The 21,764-nt window shown below is 36.5% G+C and overlaps 1 protein-coding gene across 13 annotated transcripts in view; it reads left to right on the forward strand.

Annotated features, from left to right (window-relative positions):
• The window catches only part of myocd (myocardin), a 112,266-nt gene that overhangs the window by 86,646 nt on the left and 3,856 nt on the right, over positions 1 to 21,764 (forward strand). For 5 of the 13 annotated variants that reach the window (XM_052571301.1, XM_052571307.1, XM_052571303.1 and 2 more), the window contains 12 exons: positions 260 to 325; positions 2,990 to 3,045; positions 3,665 to 3,740; positions 4,125 to 4,289; positions 8,525 to 8,700; positions 10,989 to 11,084; positions 11,210 to 11,499; positions 13,573 to 13,717; positions 14,578 to 15,411; positions 16,906 to 17,043; positions 18,071 to 18,199; positions 21,338 to 21,395. In XM_052571301.1, the coding sequence (XP_052427261.1) occupies positions 260 to 325; positions 2,990 to 3,045; positions 3,665 to 3,740; positions 4,125 to 4,289; positions 8,525 to 8,700; positions 10,989 to 11,084; positions 11,210 to 11,499; positions 13,573 to 13,717; positions 14,578 to 15,411; positions 16,906 to 17,043; positions 18,071 to 18,199; positions 21,338 to 21,395 (2,229 nt within the window). The remainder of the gene's footprint in view (positions 1 to 259; positions 326 to 2,989; positions 3,046 to 3,664; positions 3,741 to 4,124; positions 4,290 to 8,524; positions 8,701 to 10,988; positions 11,085 to 11,209; positions 11,500 to 13,572; positions 13,718 to 14,577; positions 15,412 to 16,905; positions 17,044 to 18,070; positions 18,200 to 21,337; positions 21,396 to 21,764) is intronic. The other 8 variants (XM_052571304.1, XM_052571308.1, XM_052571309.1 and 5 more) reach the window with 5 other exon arrangements.

Below are 21,764 nucleotides of genomic sequence, written 5' to 3' on the forward strand. Positions count from 1 at the left end.
TTAAAACAGGATGTAGGTCTATGATAAACACAGCTCCTGGCTTTAAACAAATCTTCCTTCAGTGTGTGGTCCTCCTGGAGTCTGAGAGGAGGGAGGTGCTCATAAACGTAAGAGGTGGCCCATTAATGTGTGTGTGTGTGTGTGCATCATCCGCCCGTCCGTACGGGATGATGTGTTCCTGCTCCGGACACAGATTTCTGTCTGATTTGTCCAGTTTCACTCATGATGAGTCATTATCTGTTTCCTCCTCCACCCACAGTCCTGCAGCTGAGACTCCAGCAGAGGAGGACACGAGAGCAGCTCGCTGACCAGGGCATCATGCCTCGTGAGTAACACCAGCACTCACACTGCATTATGGGTACTTGACAAATGACCGAAGCGCTTTCGTGGCACCGTAAGATCTGCACTACAGTCACGCACTCACACCTGTTAACATTTACATAGAAAAGCCCCGTTCACACAGCTGGATCTGGCACACACACACACACACACACACACTGGGCAAAGAACGCTCTCAGAGTTTATCTGCCCATTCAAACGGCTGAGAGGAACGATAATAAACAGATGACCAGGCAAAGCAGCTTCGCTTTATAACCTGAAAATGAGATCAAGGACATTCTTCATGCTTCAGTTTCGAGGCTTTTTTAGTAGTTTTTAAGTGATAACACACAAGGGTGAGCATAGTAAAATGAATAAATAAATAAACATGTTCAGTTCATATGGTTTTCAACAACTTCTATACCATTTTTTATTTTTTCATTCATTTCATTTCAGTCTTTTTTTATTGATTTGTTTGTTTGCTTTGGTTTTATTTATTTATGCATGCATAAATAATTTAAAATAATGTATGCATGCATTTATGCATTTTACAGCCTGAACAACATTTGTTTTGAAAGGTGCTTGACTCCATGACATCATTTCCTGTTTTTTTGTTTTTTAATGGAAAACTACTCACTTTTTACAAATTTAATAATTTAAATTCAGCCTCTTTCATCATCATGATTTCAAAATATAGAAATTAATCACAGAGGAGTGACTTTCAAGTCATTTTATGTATGCATATAGATTAAAATTATTGTAATATGATTCATAGCTAAACACATAAAGATATATGAGTAAAAAAAAAAAAAAAAACAGCCTTACCCAGTGTACCGTAAACTTTAGGTTTCATAAATATACCAGTATCTCTGTTCATTTTGCTTGCAATTAGATGTTTTAATTGAACTGATGAGCGTTCTGTTGATTGAGCCGCTGGAGTCTGATTTCAGCAGGTCTGCTGGAGATAAACCACAGATCTGTGACTGACCGAGTCTGAGCTCCTAAAAAAAACCTTCAATGGCTGTTTATCTTTTTACAGCAGACAACAGGTCGGCAAACTCAGATAAACTCCGTTTTTTTTCTTTTCTTTTTTAAGCATTTAAATAGGTGCTGATCTTTGACACATGTGGGAAAGCATGGTTATAGAAAAGGTGTTTATAAAATGCATGTTTTCTTTGCTTTTTACTGCCTGCTCGTATGTCATGTTTTATTTCGTGTGACTTATGACAATTGTTCTAGTGTTTGTTTTATTAACGCATGGCAATATTTCATGAGGAGAACATCCAGCAGAAAGCAGAAGATCTAATGCTACGAGCTAGAGCTCTCTCATAAATCAGAATGCACCTTACATTTCAAAGGCTGGAATTATCCAATTGGTTGCATTCTTCAGAGGAGGTGATATTTCAATCTTCGCTGTGGTTTTGCTCATATGCAGTGTGTGTACATTTCTCGGAGCACATCTGCTCTTCATTAGACGGTCAGGCATGTGTCTGAGGAGCCGCTTCTCCTCTGACTTCTGCAGTAATGTCATTATACTGGATGTGTGTGCAACCTTTTCAAGAACCACTGAAACAAAAAGTTATAGATTTTAGACTGAAAGGAGGCAGAAAGTAAAGCCTGTGAGCTAGTCCTACAAATCAAAATCATTTTACGTTAGCATTAAATAGTATATATTGTAATGCATGTAGATAAAATATTATTCAGTGCATACATGCCATGGTATGCATTAAACTAACAAATCATGGAATTATTTTTTATTGTATTTATTTATTATTATTTTTTTAGAACAACTGGGACAATAATCAGAATTTTATTTTTATTTTTTCTGTGAACTACCCCTTTAAAAATAAAGAAAACTAAATCAAATAAAAATACATTTTGTCAGATTTAACCTTTTAGTTCATGTAATTATATTGAATGAAAATATAATAATTTTATATTATTTAAATAATAATAATATTAAATATTATGAAGATTATTTATTTATTTTTTTAATAATTTTTTTTGCAGTGGATGTCTGACACAGAACAGATTAATGTGATGCAGAAAGAGTGATGGATTGAAAGATGTTTTGTAAAAATGATATTTTGTAAGAAATGTGGCCTGTATACTTTTTTTGTGTGCTTTAATTTTGAAATGTTCTTGTGTTGTCTGAATCATCTGTAGTCGGTTAATGTTCAATTCTAGTGTGCAGTGAGATCTTGAGACGCACCTGAGCAGAACTTCTGTAGAAAACACTATAAAAGTTTCCAATAACATAACACAAGTCAGCCGTGCGCTGATTATTAATGTCCGTCCTCAGATTACCCAACAGCTGTGCTGATCAACAACCAAACAATCATGCATTTTTACTTTAATTGAAGAAAACATGTTCATCTCTGTCAACACTTATAATGCCAGTGTCGTGGGTTGTTGCCTGTTGGTGATATTTTGGATGTTTATGATTTAGTTTCACTCAGAAAACAACTTTAATAGCGATGTTTAGCAAGCAGCACTAAAGTAAAAGTTGTGTCTGTATCAGTCAGACGTTTGACTCAGGACTATAATTCAGCTTTAGCAGAGAAACACGGGCCAGATCAGATGCTGGGAGAGATGATTTATGTAAGATTCATTGACAGTGTGTTCACAGATAAACCATCACATTTACTCCGTTTCTCATTTGTTTTTCCAGCCTTGAAGAGTCCGGCTGCGTTCCACGAACAGAGGAAAAGTCTTGAGCGATCCAAGGTTAGAAGAACCAAACAAAGATATAGCAAAGAATCCTGAAAGAATCAACCAAAGTCACGCAGCACACACCATCAACACTTATTGAAAAATATTCAATTATTAAAAACAGAGTTGATTACAGTCAAATCAGAGAATATGAGAAACGGGAAAATAACAGAATCTATAATGAAATAATGACACATCATCAAACTAATTTAATTTCAGATGTAAAGCAGCTTTACAGAAGACAACTGAGTTATTATTCAGATCAATTCAGTTCTAAGGTGATTCAGTTCAAATGAACCCTCTGGTGTTGTTCAGTCATTTCTTTTGTCATTGGAATGGTATATTATATAAACTATATGGGGGAAAAAAGTTATTTTCAGGTCTATGCTCAAAAAAAAAATGGCTTACAGGATCATAACTATTCGATAATTATAATTTAGTGCCATTAAATCCCTTTTAAAAAATTACAGTAACATTATCAAATCATACATTAATTTAATACAAATCTGTCACTTCTGACTGCCACGCAGACAACACTAGAGACTTAATGTAAATGATGCAAAGTTCATCAGTTAAGAAACTTAAGAAAATCCAACTCATTATTTTTACTGTTTTATAATATTTGACATTGCAGACTGGAGATTATTTAAAACACAAAATCAGAAGTCGACCAGAGAAATCAGAGCTTGTCAACATGCATATTCTACAAGGTAAGAATAATGTTTTAAAAAAATCACTACATAATAATAAAACAATTTTCTCTTTTCAGTTTTCTACAAATAAATACAAAGAAATATGAAGAAACACATTGAATTGAATAGTATTTTCCTGTAAAACAAGCTCCAGTAATGTTTGTTTTATTTACATCTTTGAATAATTTATTTTTACATACACCCAGAATGATTCAGATAACATTATAACATTGACTTGATTGCATGCTGTGAGTGTATGATGTTGTCAGCTGCACGGCTTGTGTCATGATAACTGTCTCTTGTTCTCGGCGCTGCATCATGTGTGTGTGTGTGTGTGTGTGTGTGTGTGTGTGTGTTTGACTGAAGAGCTGCTGTGCTGGATTAATAGTGTGTTTACTGCAGAATCCACCGCCGAAGGTCCCGCACTCGACTCACAGACCAAACTGAAGCGAGCCAGATTGGCCGACAACCTGAATGAGAGAATCGCTCTCAGACCCGGCCCGCTGGAGCTGGTGGAGAAGAACATCATTCCTGTCGACTCCACTGTAAAAGAAGCAGCTATGAAAGGTATCAGAGCAAAGCACAGCTCGTTTAATTCACAAAATGGTCTTCACTAACCACTGCTGCACTGCGAAAAATGAAGTTCTTCCTCCAATATTTGTGTCTTGTTTTCCAGTGCAAACATCTAACCATTCTTAAAAGTAGACTTCACCCAAAAAATGAAAATTCTCTCATTATTTACTCGACAGAATTTTGTGTGTATGTTCCTGTATGAATTTCTTTTTTTCTGTTGAACACGAAAGATCGTGGGTAATAAAACAACGGTAGCCATTGACCTCTGTAGTTTGGTGGGGTTGGGGGGAGGAGGGTTGAAACCAAACAGTCGACTGTAGCCATTGACTTCCATTCCATAGTATGGAAGAAAAAAAAAAGAAACCAAACAGTTGACGGTAGCCATTCACTTCCATAGTATGGAAGAAAAAAAAAATGATATGGAACCAAACAGTCGACGGTAGCCATTGACTTCCATAGTATAGAAGAAAAAAAGAAATTATATGGAACCAAACAGTCGACGGTAGCCATTGACTTCCATAGTATGGAAGAAAAAAAAAAGAAATTATATGGAACCAAACAGTCGACGGTAGCCATTGACTTCCATAGTATGGAAGAAAAATTATAAATTATATGGAACCAAACAGTCGATGGTAGCCATTCACTTCCATAGTATCGAAGAAAAAAAAAAGAAATTATATGGAACCAAACAGTCGACGGTAGCCATTCACTTCCATAGTATGGAAGAAAAATTATAAATTATATGGAACCAAACAGTAAAAAATACTATAAATACCAAACAGTTATTAACTTCGATATTATGAAAAAAAAATTAATCAAACAGTTGACGGTAGCCATTGACTTCCATTGAATTTGCAGAAGAAAAAAAAAATATGACGGTCAATGGCTACAGTCAACTGTTTGGTTAACCGTACTCTTCAAAATATCTTCATTTGTGTTCAACAGAAGGAAGAAACTCATACATGTTTGGAACAACATGAAAGATAGTAAATAATGACAACATTTTAATTTATGGATGAAATATACCTTTAAATCAAGTTTACAGTACTCATGAAGAAGAATAAGATAGGAAATCTTAATTGAGTACAAATTAAGTGGGTTTTTGCTTATACTCTCTTATATCTAAAATAAACTTAATATCTAAACTTAATTATTTTAGCTATATGTATGCAGAATTTAATTGTGTGTGTGTGGGTGTGTGTTTGGAGTTGCATCACTAACTCCTGAATTAATATAATGACTTTATGTTGCATCTTTTTGCATCTTCTTTGCATGAGTGAATTCCTCGCTTGTGATGTTGAGCGAGATTCCTCACAATCCTCCCAAGCTTTGGCTCAACATTTGATTTAGGAGGCCGTGGGCTCTCGCTCACGGGCATTAACTCGCTCTGTGTTTACTATGTCGTCCGACCGCAGTATGTTGCGCGCTCAGATCCAGTGTTTTCGGACATGCTGAAAGTAAACATGTCCATGTTTCCCCTGAAGCTGCGGCTGAATGTGTTGCATAAGCCGTGTGAGGTTTGGGACGGAGGTTTATATTACCTCTGCTGGAGGAGCAGCGTGTTTTATTGAGACAAACAGCAGCTGTATTTAGATCCACCCTGTTCGCTGGAGATCAAATGAATGTCCCTCTCATTCTCTGTTTTGACTTGACGTGATTTATGTGGCTCCGTCGAACCACCTACAAAGGTGTTTGAGCAGACGCGACCGTCTGAGACACCCTTCCCAGAATGCTCAGCTCACCATGGGGCATGCTTGACTTCTGTCGTGTCAAACTCAAATATATGTTGAACAAACACTTCTCTACAATCTGCTGTGTTTTCACAGTCTCTTCTCAAATGTGCATGAGGTGTATGTCTTCTGGCAGGATGCTAATTTCCCATAGAGTTTTTTTATTTTTTAATTGCTTAGCTTACTCACTTAAAACTGTAGTTGAGCTCACTCAGTGAAACCATTCACTCATATATCGAATCTGCAAGCAAATGATCTGCTTTACACTCAGTTTGCAGTTGTAAGCGAAATGTTAAACCCAGTTCTCTTCATTAGGCACATCATTCAAAACAAACAGCTCTTGTGTAGCTGTTATTAAGTATTAAACGTAAAAAGTACTTACTGATGAATGTTAATTTATTTAGCAATTTTATATACTCTATCCTCCTACTAAAAAATATGTCATACACTGATCACTAATTACTGATAATTTAAGTGTGCAAACAAGTGAAAATAACAAAAAATGAGGGGAAAAGTGTGTAGGCAAATATAAATATAGCTACAATATAAAAACAGAAGTCACATTTGGCAAAATGTGGTAGCATTTTAGAAAAACACTTTTCCATCATTTGAAAGTGGTATGGCAGCAGGGTACATGCATGGGCATTAATTTGCGTTATTTTAAGATTAACCCCATCGAACATTAACCCTGTTCAGGTGGTAATACATGCCTATGTTTAAGCATTTCAGACAGTGGGCTTAAACAGCCCTTTTACAGCAGCTTTAGTTCGCAAACAATGGACTCTCATATCCTAAATATGAAATTCATATAAAGTAATAAATGCTACATTTTAACATTAGTAACGTTTCACTTGTGCATGCACTCAAGCTCAGAGGATTTCCCATTATTGGCACATTTTGAGTCAGACCTGTGAACTCAGTGATTGTTTTTATCAGGCTCTTTGAAAAGAACCTGCTCCTTCACAAATCGCACTTTGCTATCTCTTCTCGTAGCGCGTGACGATTTCTCCAGCTCAAAATAATGAGGAACGACATGTTTTCGACATGTTTTCGAGTATAAAGTACAAGAATATGATTTGGAATGTAGTAAAGTAAGAGTATAAATACTTTAGTACAGCAATGAAGTAAAAATAATTAGTTAAATCTGGGAAGATGTTGATGGTAACGGTTATGAGTTGACTATGTTAACATACTGATGCTAGCACATAAAATAAGCCGAAGCAGATCTATACAGGTGGAGCTGGGGAAGGTGGAGGGTTTCAGAGGAACTCTAAAAAAGCACTGAGGGAATCTCAAGGGAATGCAACATGAACCAAACATCTTGCATTTCATGTTAATACCATAGTTACGTTAAAACCCATCAGTCAGTGCCATCTAGAGTTGCACTATACATTTACTATCCACCGCTGTAAGAATAAAACTAGTTTTTAAGTAGTTTTGAGATGCGTAATGTTGTCTTGTGTGCATGTTCTGTGGTTTTTGTGTGCAGAGTTTAGAGAAAAGGAGGTACAGCTTCAGAAATTGTAAGCAACTGTAATCAAAAAGATAAATAAAATAAATAAATAAATGGCAGAATGGCATTCCACATACGGGGCATTCTCTTTACAAACACTGTCTCAGATGATCTAAGAGTCAGTGGACTTCATTCACACCAGAGCGACACCGTTCTGCTCTCTCTCCTGAAACCAGCACGGAAGTGACTAAAACTGCAATTCATCGACTGGTCACTAGAAGCTTGCTCCAAAAGGGAGTCTATGTTTTTATACAGTCTATGTCCACACCACAGCCATCCAACATCAACATAAGAAGGAAATAACTCACATGAGAAAGAGAGAGAGAGAGAGAGAGAGTACACCTGGTATTCTCTATATGGGGACCAAATGTCCCCACAAGATAGTAATATCGCTACATTTTGACCTTGTGGGGACATTGAAACCATTACACCATTAGAATGATCCCAGAAAACATGAAACCTGTGTGTGTGTGTGTGTGTGTGTGTGTGTGTGTGCCTGTGTGCCTAACTGAGAGAGTGCTTGTGCTGATTGAAACCAGTGCCTGCACTGCTGCTGCCAGCTCACATGGTCAGATATCACACACACACACACACACACACACACACACACACACACACACACACACACACTTACCTCTCCTGACCCCTCGTGTGACCTGTGCTCTATTCGGCTGCTGTCACTGCATCAAAAGTGTTCGACCTCGTGCACATGACAAATGGTAAGACGAGGCACACGCATCGATGTTCTGGCACACGCTTAACACACACACACATCAGACGCAAACAGACTTTCAGTCAAATATTTACACAGACACAGAGTTCAGAGGCTGTAATTCTGTCAAACACTGCTGGCGTTGAGATGTTAATCAGTCTCGTTCATGTTCGCTGCTCTCCGTACATTTGTTTTTCTGATCTTTTCTTTGTTGCACTGTTGGAGTTTATCTGCCTGGGTTTGAGTCTGTATCTCACCTCTCGTATCTCCGCAGTGAACCATGGGAAGTTCCCGCAGCAGGAGGACTCGTACGCGTTTGAGGAGGACAGCAGCAGTGAGAGTCTGTCTCCAGATCAGCCACACAGTGAAGAGTCGCAGTGTTCGGCCGAAGTGCTCACAGAGAACAAGAGCAGCGGCTCCAGCTCACCCACACTCACCAGCACCGAGCATGTGAGTCGCCCCGTACATCAGGACATCACTCACAGCTGAATATAGATTAACACATAACAAGTTTAGTATTATTATTGCTTTTCTTTGACCATAAATATAAATACAAAAAAAAAAAAAATACAATAATAATATTTAAAAACTAATAATGACACTACTGATAATAAATATAAATATACTCTTAGTCAAATGTTTGGAAAAATTAAGATTTTTGAACGTTTTTGAAAGAAGTCTTTTCTGCTCACCAAAGCTTCATTAATTTGATCCAAAATACAGTAAAAGTGAAATATTATTACAATTTAAAATAACTGTTTTTATGTGTGAATATGCAGTAAACTGTAATGTATTTCTGTGATGCACAGATGTATTTTCAGCATCATTCCTCCAATCTTCAGTGTCACATGATCTTCAGAAATCATGAAAATATGCTGATTTACTGCTTATGAAATATTTCACATTATTAATATCAAAATTGAAAACAGTTGACTTTTTTTGTGGAAACTGTGATGCATTGTATAAAATTGAATACAATGTTTGAAAAACAGCATTTATTTGTTAATTGAAATCATAAATGTCTTTACTGCCAGTTTTGGTCAATTTAATGCATCACATTTGCAAAATAATAATAATAATAATATAATATTTTATATACATTAGCTACAATACATTATAAAGTATAATAAATAATATTTTTTAAAGAAAATGTATTTTAATAAATTATAAATATATTCACATAGAAAACTTTAAAAAATGTAGGCTAATAGTTTATCATTGTTTTTATTGTATTTCCAATCACATAAATGCAGCCTTGGTGAGCAGAAGAAAAAAAAAAGTTTTTTTTAAAAAATGTTAAACATCCATACTTTTAAATGATAGTATATACTGTAAGTCTAATGGATAAAATTAAACTGAAGTAAATAAAAGAGCTGAAGACTGCTGGTATATGGTATGGTGATATTAGTCGTGAGTTCTGCCCCCTGTGGTGATCCGGTGAACTGCAGTGTTCTGCTCAGGCTCTTGAGGAGCCGTTGTTTTCTGACAGCTCTTTGACTCTGAGCCCAGATCAGCATGCCAGTGTGTTTCTTACACACTCAGAAGTGTATTGTACTCTCTGCTGTTCCAGCGTTGCTCCAGGCTTCAGAATGATTGCCCGTCTCTGGCAGCAGGGGTAATAAAGCATCGGCTGAAGCTGTCAGGAGGCCTGGCATCAAACCCTCATGACCTATCGCTCAGATCACGTGGAGCACAAGCGTGTACAACTTAGGAATATTTATTTAAGCTTTGTGGCTTGCGAAAGTTGTAAATTATGTACATGTTTAATAATAATCACCTTGTGCATGTTTTTTTTTTTTTTTTTTGTTAATGTAAAGTACTTGGGGGATATAAACAATGTGTTATAAACAGTGTCACCTGGATATCAACTTATGGAAAGGTTTGGAGTTTGCAGCAAGAATAAATTATTTCTATGTAATTCCATTTATTTAAGTTTACTGTATCATATTTGATACACAAATGTCTAAGGTGATCATAGACATAGTTTTATTATTATTTCACACATCAGGCTTTACAGGCCATGACGATCAGTTATTATTATTAAAGGGGTCATATGATACGATTTAAATTTTTCCTTGCTCTTTGGAGTGTTACAAGCTCTTGGTGCATGAAGAAGATCTGTGAAGTTGCAAAGACTTAAGTCTGAAATTCAAAGAGATATTCTTTATCAAAGTTACGACTCATCCACGCCCCCTTAAACGTCTCGTTCTAACACGCTCCACATCTCTACATCACTATGTGGGAAGATTTGCATAACGCTGCTCAAATGTTCATGCAAATAACTTTAATTCTCATTGTAGTATCGTTGTCGCCGCACCGCCATGTCGTATAGACGCTGTGTGTTTCACTGTGAAAGCTAAATTACTTTGTTTGGGCTTCCAAAAGAGGACACGGCTATAAATCATGTTTATTTCACGTTTATAATGGGTTTTATGTTTATGTTTCTTCGCTCTGGCTGGACAGAGAATCATAGTAAGGTAATGGGCGTAACATTTCCGTCACACGCTTGCAGTATTCAGCCAATCACAACGCACTGGATAGCTGGCCAATCAGAGCACACCTCACTTTTCAGAAAGGCGGGGCATAGAGGAGCAACAATAATGTACAGTATGTGGTAAAGAAAGTGTTTTTTGAACCACACAAACACATTTCATTTCACCAAATAATGTTCTTTTTAGCAGCATCATATGACCCCTTTAATGATTTAGTGACACTTTATGAATTTGATTGTTATTCAGGGGTCTCAGAGCAAAGACAGCATCACTCAAAACCAGGAGGAGAACATGACCAACAGCCAGGAAACTCCACCCATTCCTGTTCCTGCAATAGTCAAGGTATGATTAAACATCTCGTCCCTCTCAAATCACTAAGCAGACGATAATGATGAATGCTCCCCTCGAAAACACTCACCTAAATCTAACATCAGCTCATTTCATGAGGTTTTTCGATTCCTCTGCAGTCCAAAATGTCTGAGAAGAACCGCCACAAGAAACCCAAAGACATCAAGCCTAAAGTAAAGAAGCTGAAGTACCACCAGTACATCCCGCCGGACCAGAAGGCAGAGAAATCTCCTCCGCCGCAGATGGACTCGGCGTACGCACGTCTCCTGCAGCAGCAGCAGCTCTTCCTCCAGCTGCAGATCCTCAGCCAGCAGAAACACCAGCAGAGCTCACACACACACTCACACACACACACACATCAGCAGCAGAGCTTCAGCTACCAGACCCTCAACCAGAGCACGCTCAACAAGTGAGGCCAGCACGCTTTCACCACGTCCTGATTATAGACATACACTCAGTTCATTCACTGAAGATGGTTTGGCATTTACATTTAGTCACTAAGCAGATGATTTTATCCAAAGCGAGGACAATAGAAGCAATCAAAACCAACGAAAGAGCAATAATATGCAAGCGCTGCGGCTAGTTTCGGTTAGCCTAACGCAGTATGCAAGGGTTTTTTTTAATAAAAAAAATAAAAAGTAGAAAAGAGAAATAATAGGGAATGCTAGTGTTAAAGGGTCATTTTTTATAACAAATAAAAAGAAAACAAGTGGTTACAATAGAAATAGAATAGAGAGTGTTTACTGTGGAAGTTTCCTCGGATTAAGAGTGGAATTCTGTTCTGCTTCATTGACTTCATGAGTTTATTTTTTGAGTTTACACACCTGACCTTTCAGTCTTTATACCAACCCCAAGCATTTGAATAATAGTGTGTCTACATGAGGTCAGTAAAAAAAAAAAAAAAAAAAAAAAAAAACCTTTTATTCATTAAAGATGCATTCAATTGATCAAAAGTGACAGGAACATTTTTTCTATTCAAATAAATTCTGTTATTTTAAATTTCTATTCAGCAAAGAATTTGGAAAAATAAAATATACGATGGTTTCCACAAACATATTTGTCAGTGCAACTGTTTTTAATGTGGTAATACTAATACTAATAATTTTTCTTGAGCAGCAAATCAGAATATTAGAATGATTTCTGATTATCATGTGACACTAGAGACTGGAGTAATAATGCTGGAAATACAGCTGCGCATCACAGAAATAAATTACTTTTTAATATACAGTACAGACCAAAAGTTTGGAAACATTACTATTTTTAATGTTTTTGAAAGAAGTTTCTTCTGCTCATCAAGCCTGCATTTATTTGATCAAAAATACAGAAAAAACAATAATATTGTGGTATATTATTACAATTTTAAATGATTGTTTTTAAATGTATTATACTTTAAATTATCATTTATTTATGTGATGCAAAGCTGAATTTTTAGGATCATTATCAAATGATCCTTTAGAAATCATTCTAATATGATTCATTATCAAAGTTGAAAACAGTTCTGCTGCTTAATATTTTTTCAGAACTTGTGATACTTTTTTAGGATACTTTGATGAATAATAAAAAAAAAAAAAAAAAAAAGCTTTTTAAAAACTTTTTTAAAAGTTTTTAAAATATAAATATTTTGTAATAACAATATACACTACTGGTCAGTAATTTGGGGTCAGTAATGTTTTTTTCTTCCTTTTTTTATAAAATCAATACTTTTATTCAGCAAGGGTGTGTTAAATTGATAAAAAGTGATAGTAAAGAAAATAGATTATTAGAATATATATATTATAATTTCTTTTTTTAATAAATGCAGTTCTTTTGAACCTTTTCTTCATCAAATATATTAGACAGCAGAACTGTTTCCAACACTCATAATAAATCAGAATATTAGAATGATTTCTAAATGATCATGTGATCGACTGATGTTACATGTGACACTGAAGGCTGGAGTAATGATGCTGAAAATTCAGCTTTGCATCACAGGAATAAATTATTTTTTTAAAGTATATTCAAATAGAAAACTATTATTTTAAGTTGTAATAATATTTCACAATATTATTGTTTTTTCTGTATTTTTGATCAAATAAATGCAGGCTTGAGGAGCAGAATAAACTTCTTTCAAAAACATTAAAATAGTCATGTTTCCAAACTTTTGGTCTGTACTGTATATTCACATAGAAAATAGAAAATACATTTGATCAAATAAATGCAGCCTTAATATATATAAATAACAAATATAAAATATTTGACCAGAAGTATAGATAAAAAATGTTTTCAAAGTTCCATTTTAGAGCATTGCGTTATCAAGCGCAAGGTTGTGGGTTCGTTTCCCGGGAACACGATAGATAAAAATTGATAGCCTGAATGCACTGATAAGTCGCTTTGGATAAAAGCGTCTGCTAAATGCATAAATTTACATTTAATTTTAATTTAATTCATTATTTAGGTAGTTTTCTGATCATGAGAAGCATAATTGTGTGTGTGTGTGTAACAGGGCGTCCGGTGAACAGCAGTCATCATGTGCGTCCAGCGTCCAGACCAGCAGCAGCTCCTCGTCTCCAGTGAAGAACAGCTACTGCAACCCGTCCATCAGCCCGCTCAGACCCGGACCGCTGCCCGCCAACCTGGACGACCTGAAGGTCAGTCACACGTCACCTCGTGATGCCATGAAGGGGTTAAAGATCTGGAAGCTTGTAGATTTTAAAGAGGAAGGTGTGTGTTAACACTACAGGTCTCTCTAAAGGGGATCAGCGTACTAAACCAGCTGATTAATCACAGACAAATGTCTCGCATTAAACGATTTCTGAAATGTTATGTTTAAATATGCAAATGAGGCATTGTATCATTAAATGTGCACCATTTACTACATTTCCACAACATAAATCTGATTGGATAAATTCATGTTAGAAATTCTTGATTTTGTTGACAAAACCCCAAACTGACCAGTGCATAGGTTTTTAGTAAGGAAACAAAACTTCAAAAACACACATTCATTCAATCATCTGTTCTTTTTTTTTACTTGTTTTTTTTTTAAGATCTTTAACTATTGAAATTTTGTTTTACATGTTTATGCAAGTATAATATATTTTTTTCTTAGCAATCATGAGTTATAAACAAAGGAATTTATTTAAATCCTACTCATTCCAATGGATTTATTCCTGGTAAATTTAAGAATATATATGCTCTCATAATTATCATACAATGATATATTCAAAGAAAATTCCTCAACAGAATAGAAAGAAATGGTGTGTTCATGTGTAATTTTATAACTTCAAAGAATTTCTCATTTATATATATATATACAAACAAAAAAATTAATAACATGGTTATAACATTAAAAGATGCAATATGATGTTAATATAAAAAAAAAAGAATCGTTATGACTCATTGGGTCTTATCTGGGTCCAAACGTACTCAGAATGTGAAAACATTATTCAAATTTTAAGTGCATTATGAGAATTAAAGATTTAACCCATTTAAGTGTGCTGTGTGTTTGCAGGTGTCTGAACTCAGACAGCAGCTGCGGATCCGCGGTCTCCCCGTGTCTGGCACTAAGACCGCGCTCATAGAGCGTCTGCGGCCCTTCAAAGACTCTTCTCCGGTCACTTCTGCAGACGTCAGCGCAGCTGCATTCCCCGTGACTCCCACCGGATCGCTCTCATCCTACCAGTCGCACGGCGCCGGCTTCTACCCGTTCTGCAGCAGCGGCTCCACACCACCCATCTCTCCAGCTTCATCTGATCTCTCCGTCAGCGGCTCGCTGCCTGACAGCTTCAGCGACGTCACCATGTCCTCGCCGCAGTTCGGCCTGCAGCCATCGCCGGCCCAGCTGAGCGCAGACGAGGGTCATAGCACGCTGGGACCGGACGCCGAGAAGGACAAGATGCTGGTGGAGAAGCAGAAGGTGATCGAGGAGCTGACGTGGAAGCTGCATCAGGAGCAGAGGCAGGTGGAGGAGCTGCGCATGCAGCTGCACAAGAGGAAGCGCGTGCAGGACTGTCCCGCTCCGCCGCAGCACATGATGCATCTCCAGCCTCCAGCGCAGATGCAGCAGTTCTACGGCGTCTCCGTCAAGCAGGAGCAGGTGGTGTCCAGCTGTCCTCTGGCTGCCAAGCAGATGAAAGGCAGCTGCATGGCTCACTGCAATCTGCACGCTGCGCCGTCATCTGCGAGCCCGGCCAGTCTGTCTGCGTTCCTGAGCCCTCAGTGCTCTCCTGAAGACTCACCCGTCACCAAAGCCTCCAGCAGCCCCTCGTCCCCCGGCCAGCCGTACCTGCTGAGAGACTCACACACACTGCCTCAGAACACAAGCAGAGCCGCACACAACGTACAGGTGATCCACACACACACATCTGTCACACAAGTCACATTGATATCTGTAACAGTTTATACAATACAGCTTTACACTTGCAGACAAGAAAACAGTGATTCAGTGATGTCAACAATTCAGTTCATCTCTTCATTCATTCACAACACGATTATTATCGTTAACTACAACTAAAACCATAAATACGTTTTCATAACCTGAAATAAAAATAAAACAAAATATAGGACACCTTAAACTTATTTTAGTTTTCAAAGCAACATTTTCATTTTCTTTCAGTTTAAGGTGTTGTACTAAAATATACAAAACTAAAATTGTAATAAAAATTATATGGACGTATTTTAAAACAACAAAGAATAATAAAAAGGGATAATTCAAATCTAATTCAAAAAATCTAATTGAAAATGCTAATCAAAACTCTTAAAGTATCTCAAAGATGCTCAATACAATTGCTGTTCATGAACACACTGACTCAAACACCGATAATAAAGAAATAGCAAAATAATTTTCATTTCTGAATTAAAATGAATTTGATAATTTTGGGTGGTAGAAATAACTAACCAACTAACTAAATACAATACAATTGTTTTTTATTATTAAAATTATATTTTAAAGAAACGCTTATTATAATGTGACAAAATTTTGTTTGCTAAATATAAGTCATAAACAGAGATTATTATACACATTGTTATACAGACAAGGTTAGTTCAGGTTGTAAAATGTCAAAACATAATGCTATTTATAAATTCTTATTTTTAATATAAATGTAATTATTAAAATATATTTTTATGTAATCTGTAAAAATTTAATTTAAAAAATGCATTTATGTACATATAAATTACTTTGTATAGTTAATAATAATTATTATAATAAAATCATTGCATACTTTTAGAAATATTTAAGATTTAGGAGTATAACTTTCTGGAACTTAACATTTATACATTAATATTATGATTTTGTATTATTTATGTGTATTTTTGTTATTTAAACATTTTGATTATCATTCTTAAAAACTTTAATCATGAATTTTTTTGAAGGTGTGTACTTTAACACAAGTTGAAGATTTAAGGAAAATGTCATTTTTTATGCAATAATTGCTCAACATGACATTTTATGTCATTAGATTTAACCAAAAAATAAATAAATTGTATAGCACTTTTCACAACGTACATTGTTTTAAAGATTTACATGAATGTTAAAAGATATAATATCTTAATATTATTCCTCATAGTCACATTTATCAGAAAACAATAATATAGTCACATTTTGCAACAATACAAGAAATCAGGCACAATATGTTTGTGTATAAAGTTTAATATTCTTCACTATACAACTTTATATAAAGAGCTGAACAATATTATAGTTATATTTTGCCACAAAAAAAAAAAAAAAGTTTTTAACAACCATATTTAACATGGAGTACTTGAAAGCTGGAGTTTGTGAAAGAGTCACTTTTCTTCATGTTTGTTTCTGATTGAGTGACTAACGGCTGAAATCTGTCAGTTACAGCAGAAGAGCGCAGGACAGACGGCGAGCTGCTCGTATCCGTCAGATCAGAGAAACCTGCAGCCGCTTTACCATCAGAATCCAGCAGACGCCAGAGCATCCACCAAAGCCAAGAGCAGCAGCGTGCAGCAGAAAGTACGTCAACAATCACACTCATGTATCTCTAATTCATCACTCACAAAAACTCCTCACACATTCTGATCGGCTCCTGTGACAGTATCTCAGTTACTCTGGGATTCACTGCATCAACCATGCGTCTCAGTCAATGAGCGCAAACGGTCAAAAGATTCAGATTTTTTTATGTTTTTGATAAAAGACTCTTCTGCACATTTATTTGATCAAAAATACTGTAAATACTGTAATATTGTAAAATATTTTTTACAATATAAAATAGATGAATTCTACGTGTAAAATGTCATTTATTTCTGTGATCGAAGCTGAATTTTCATACATTACCATTCAAAAGTTTGGGGTCATTTAAAAAAAAAAAGACATGATCATGATCAAAAGTAACAAAGATGTTTATAATGTTACAAAAGAGTTCTATTTCTGCAAATAAATGCAGTTCTTTTGAACTTTCTATTCATCAATGAATCCTGAAAAATAAAATGTATCACAGTTTCCACAAAAACATGAAGCAGGACAACTGTTTTCAACATTGATAAAAATCAGAACTGTTTCTTGGGCAGTAAATCATCATATTATTCTGATTTCTGAAGATCATGTGACACTGAAGACTGGAGGAATGATGCTGAAAATACAGCTCTGATCACAGGAATAAATTACACTTTAAGATATATTCACATAGAAAAGTTATTTTAAACCACAATAATATTTCACAGTTTTTACTGTATTTTTATTTTATCAAATTAATGCAGCCTTCTTTCAAAAACATTAAAAACTCTTCATAATGTAACGTCCCAATGTTTGGCTGGTGGTGTATGTTTGTTTAATCACGTGCTGCTCAATGATCATGTGATGTCAGCACATGCCCACACACGTGGGTGATGTGTTTATTGTCACTGGGTCAGAGGTCAGAGGTCAGAGCGTCCTGCTGAGGAAGCGTCACACACACACACACACACACACACACACACAGTGATCAGAGAGCTGGGCTCCTCTGGCTCCTCAGAGGTGTAACGTTTGGCCCTGTCTCCTGTAGGAGGCTCTGTCTCTCTCTCCGCGGCACGTTGAGCCCAAGTCTCCTACATCCAGCACTGCCTTCTGTAGCTCAGATCCCCCTGCCTCCGGCAGTAAAGGGCCGCCGTGTTATGAGGATGCAGTGAAACAGGTAAAGCAGCTCAGGATGCGCTCTCACGCTGCTCACGCTCTCAGAGCTTCTGCCTGCGTCTCTACAGCTTCACTGACTGCGTGGAGACGCACAGCACTGCAGCAGTGTACTGCAGGGATTCCCAAACGCAAACCATATTGGTATTATTAAAGGGATACCCCACCCCAAAATAAAAATGTTGTCATTAAACACTTTTCTTTGCATACAAAAAAGTATTCTGGTTGCTTCATAATGCTACAGTTGAACTACTGATGGCAGATGGACTATTCTGATGATGTCTCCCGGCTTTCATCGGAAATATCTTACATTTTATTTCGAAGACGAACAAAGCTTTTACAGGTTTGGAATGACATGGGAGTAAGTGTTTAATGACAACATTTTCATTTTGGAGTGGAGTAGCCCTTTAAGTATTATAGGTAATTATTATTAAAATATTAAATACTATTACATTTTTGTTTTATTTTGACTCTACATTTGGATATTGAAGTGAACTCCAATCTCTTTTTAGTTTAACTTTACATTCACCTTGGTGTTTTAGGAACCCAGTTTATTGAATAATAATAATAATAATAATAATAATAATAATAATAATAAATATAAAGTGTTATATACTAAAAATATTATTCTATCAATATATTGCAAATATTGTTATAATAAAATAAATTATTATTATTAGTTATGATAATTTTAAGTAATTATAACATTTATAAAATTGATAAAGTTGGACTTTTTCCTAGTTGTAACAATAATTCAGTCAAAATTATTTTCACACTGGTGCTTTAGGAACTCTAACTATAAACTAATTTAATAATAATAATATTTTAATTATTATTATTTGGTAGTAGTATTATTGTTGTTGTTTAAACTGTTACTATAACTATATATAGATATTATATGATGCTGTTCATATTATTGTTATTAAAACTAATTGTTATTGGTTTTATAAACCCACAATGTCAGTTTGGGAAACCCTGCTGTACTTTCTAGTGATTGTTGTCCTTGAAACCGCCTGCAAAACAAGCATTTGCCAACAAGTCTAAGCGTAACCAGTTCCAGTTCGCACGTCTGAATCTGTCTGCTACAAAATCTGTTCATACATTTAACACTCTTAACCCTCGTAATGCATTCAAAATCTGTGTACTGTTTTCACATTCCATGTCTGTTTGTTCCCAAAGCATTATTTTATAAAACTAAACTAAAACCATAGTAAATCTGATCAGAAATGTCTTTTTTAATTTTTGATATAAATAAATCAACGATTTGAATATTATTGCCATGTAACTACTGCATTTACCCATTTTCGTTCCTTTTTTTCCTCATTAATGTACACACAGCACCCCATATTGACAAAAAAACACAGAATGTTTGACATTTTTGCAGATTTATTAAAAAGGAAAAACTGAAATATCACATGGTCCTAGGTGCTGTGACACTCATATATTTAACTCAGGTGCTTTCCATTTCTTCTGATCATCCTTGAGATGTTTCTACACCTTCATTTGAGTCCAGCCGTGTTTGATTATACTGATTGGACTTGATTAGGAAAGCCACACACCTGTCTAAGACCTTCCAGCTCACAGTGCATGTCAGAGCAAATGAGAATCATGAAGTCAGAGGAACTGCTTGAAGAGCTCAGAGACAGAATTGAGGCAAGGCACAGATCTGGCCAAGGATACAGAAATATTTCTGCTGCACTTAAGGTTCCTAAGAGCACAGTGGCCTCCATAATCCTTAAATGGAAGACATTTGGGACGACAAGAACCCTTCCTAGAGCTGGCCATCCGGCAAAACTGAGCCATCGGGGAGAAGAGCCTTGGTGAGAGAGGTAAAGAAGAACCCAAAGATCTGGCTGAGCTCCAGAGATGCAGTCGGGAGATGGGAGAAAGTTGTAGAAAGTCAACCATCACTGCAGCCCTCCACCGGGGCTTTATGGCAGAGCGGCCCGACAGAAGCCTCTCCTGAAACCCCCATGGAGTTTGCTAAAAAAAAACACCTGAAGGACTGGTGTGGCAGCAGCATGTTGTGGGTTTTTTTTCAGCTGCGGGAACAGGACGACTGGTTGCAATCGAGGGAAAGATGAATGGTAAATGGACTGCATTTATATAGCGCTTTCAACAGCCCAAATGGCCATCCAAAGTGCTTTACAAGTTGCCTCACATTCTTCCATTCACTCATCGACTGCGGTGTCAGCCAGTCAAGGTGCCATCCAGCTCGTCAGGAGCAGCTGGGGTTAGGTGTCTTGCTCAAGGAGACCTCAACACTTGGAGCCGGGGATTGAACCACCAACCTTCCGGTTTGTAGACAACCTACATGAACCACTGAGCCACTGCCACCCACAAATGCGGCCAAGTTTAGGGACAGAAAAAAAACTTCTCCAGAGTGCTCAGGACCTCAGACTGGGCTGAAGGTTCACCTTTTAACAAGACAACGACCCTTAGCACACAGCTAAAATAATGAAGGAGTGGCTTCACAACAACTCTGTGACTGTTCTTGAATGGCCCAGCCAGAGCCCTGACTTAAACCCAATTGAGCATCTCTGGAGAGACCTGAAAATGGCTGTCCACCAACGTTTACCATCCAACCTGACAGAACTGGAGAGGATCTGCAAGGAGGAATGGCAGAAGATCCCCAAATCCAGGTGTTAAAAACATGTTGCATCTTTCACGAAAAGATTCATAGCTATATTAGATCCAAAGGGTGCTTCTACTAAATACTTGAGCAAAAGGGTCTGAATACTTACGACCATGTGATATTTCCGTTTTTCTTTTTTAATAAATGTGCAGAAATGTCAACAATTCTGTTTTTCTGTCAATATGGGGTGCTGTGTGTACATTAATAAGGAAAAAAAGGAACTTAAATGATTTTAGCAAATTGCTGCAATATAACAAAGAGTGAAAATTTTAAGGGGATAAAAAAAATAAAAAAAAAACCTTAAACAACTACTGTAAATGATGTGTATTTTGAGGGTCTTAAAGCCGTTGAAAATGTTTGGTCCCCTTACAAAAACTTGCCTATTTTTTTTTTGTCTCTCTTTCTGGCCAAAACGGACCCCAGTGCATCATGAGGGTTAAAGCAAAGGCATGGAATGTGTCACAAATGTGTTGAACACGATTAAATGATCCTGTGATGTTCTTGCAGCAGATGTCGCGCAGCCAGCAGATGGATGAGCTTCTAGACGTCCTCATCGAGAGCGGAGGTGAGTCTCTCCTCATCAGCTTTTGAGTTTAGTTATTTACTCGCCTTCATGTTGTTCCAAACCTGTAGAGTTTCTTTCTCCTGCTGAACACAACAGAAGATATTGGGAAGAATGTTGATATCCAAACAGTTGATGGAAGCCGTATTATTATTATTATTATTTGATAATATGGAAGTCAATCGTCACCAGAAACTGTTTGGCTTCCAACATTCTTTAAAATACCTTTTTATTCTGCAGATTTGGAACAACTTTATGGTGTATAAACGATGACAGAATTTTCATTTTTGGGTGAACTATCCCTTTAGACCTAAACGAAAGGTTCACAAGGCCTCTCACTTCACACAGTAACACCCAGCTGTTATTGACTAT

Source organism: Carassius gibelio, chromosome B12 (assembly GCF_023724105.1).
Source record: "Carassius gibelio isolate Cgi1373 ecotype wild population from Czech Republic chromosome B12, carGib1.2-hapl.c, whole genome shotgun sequence".
NCBI classification, from domain to species: domain Eukaryota; kingdom Metazoa; phylum Chordata; class Actinopteri; order Cypriniformes; family Cyprinidae; genus Carassius; species Carassius gibelio.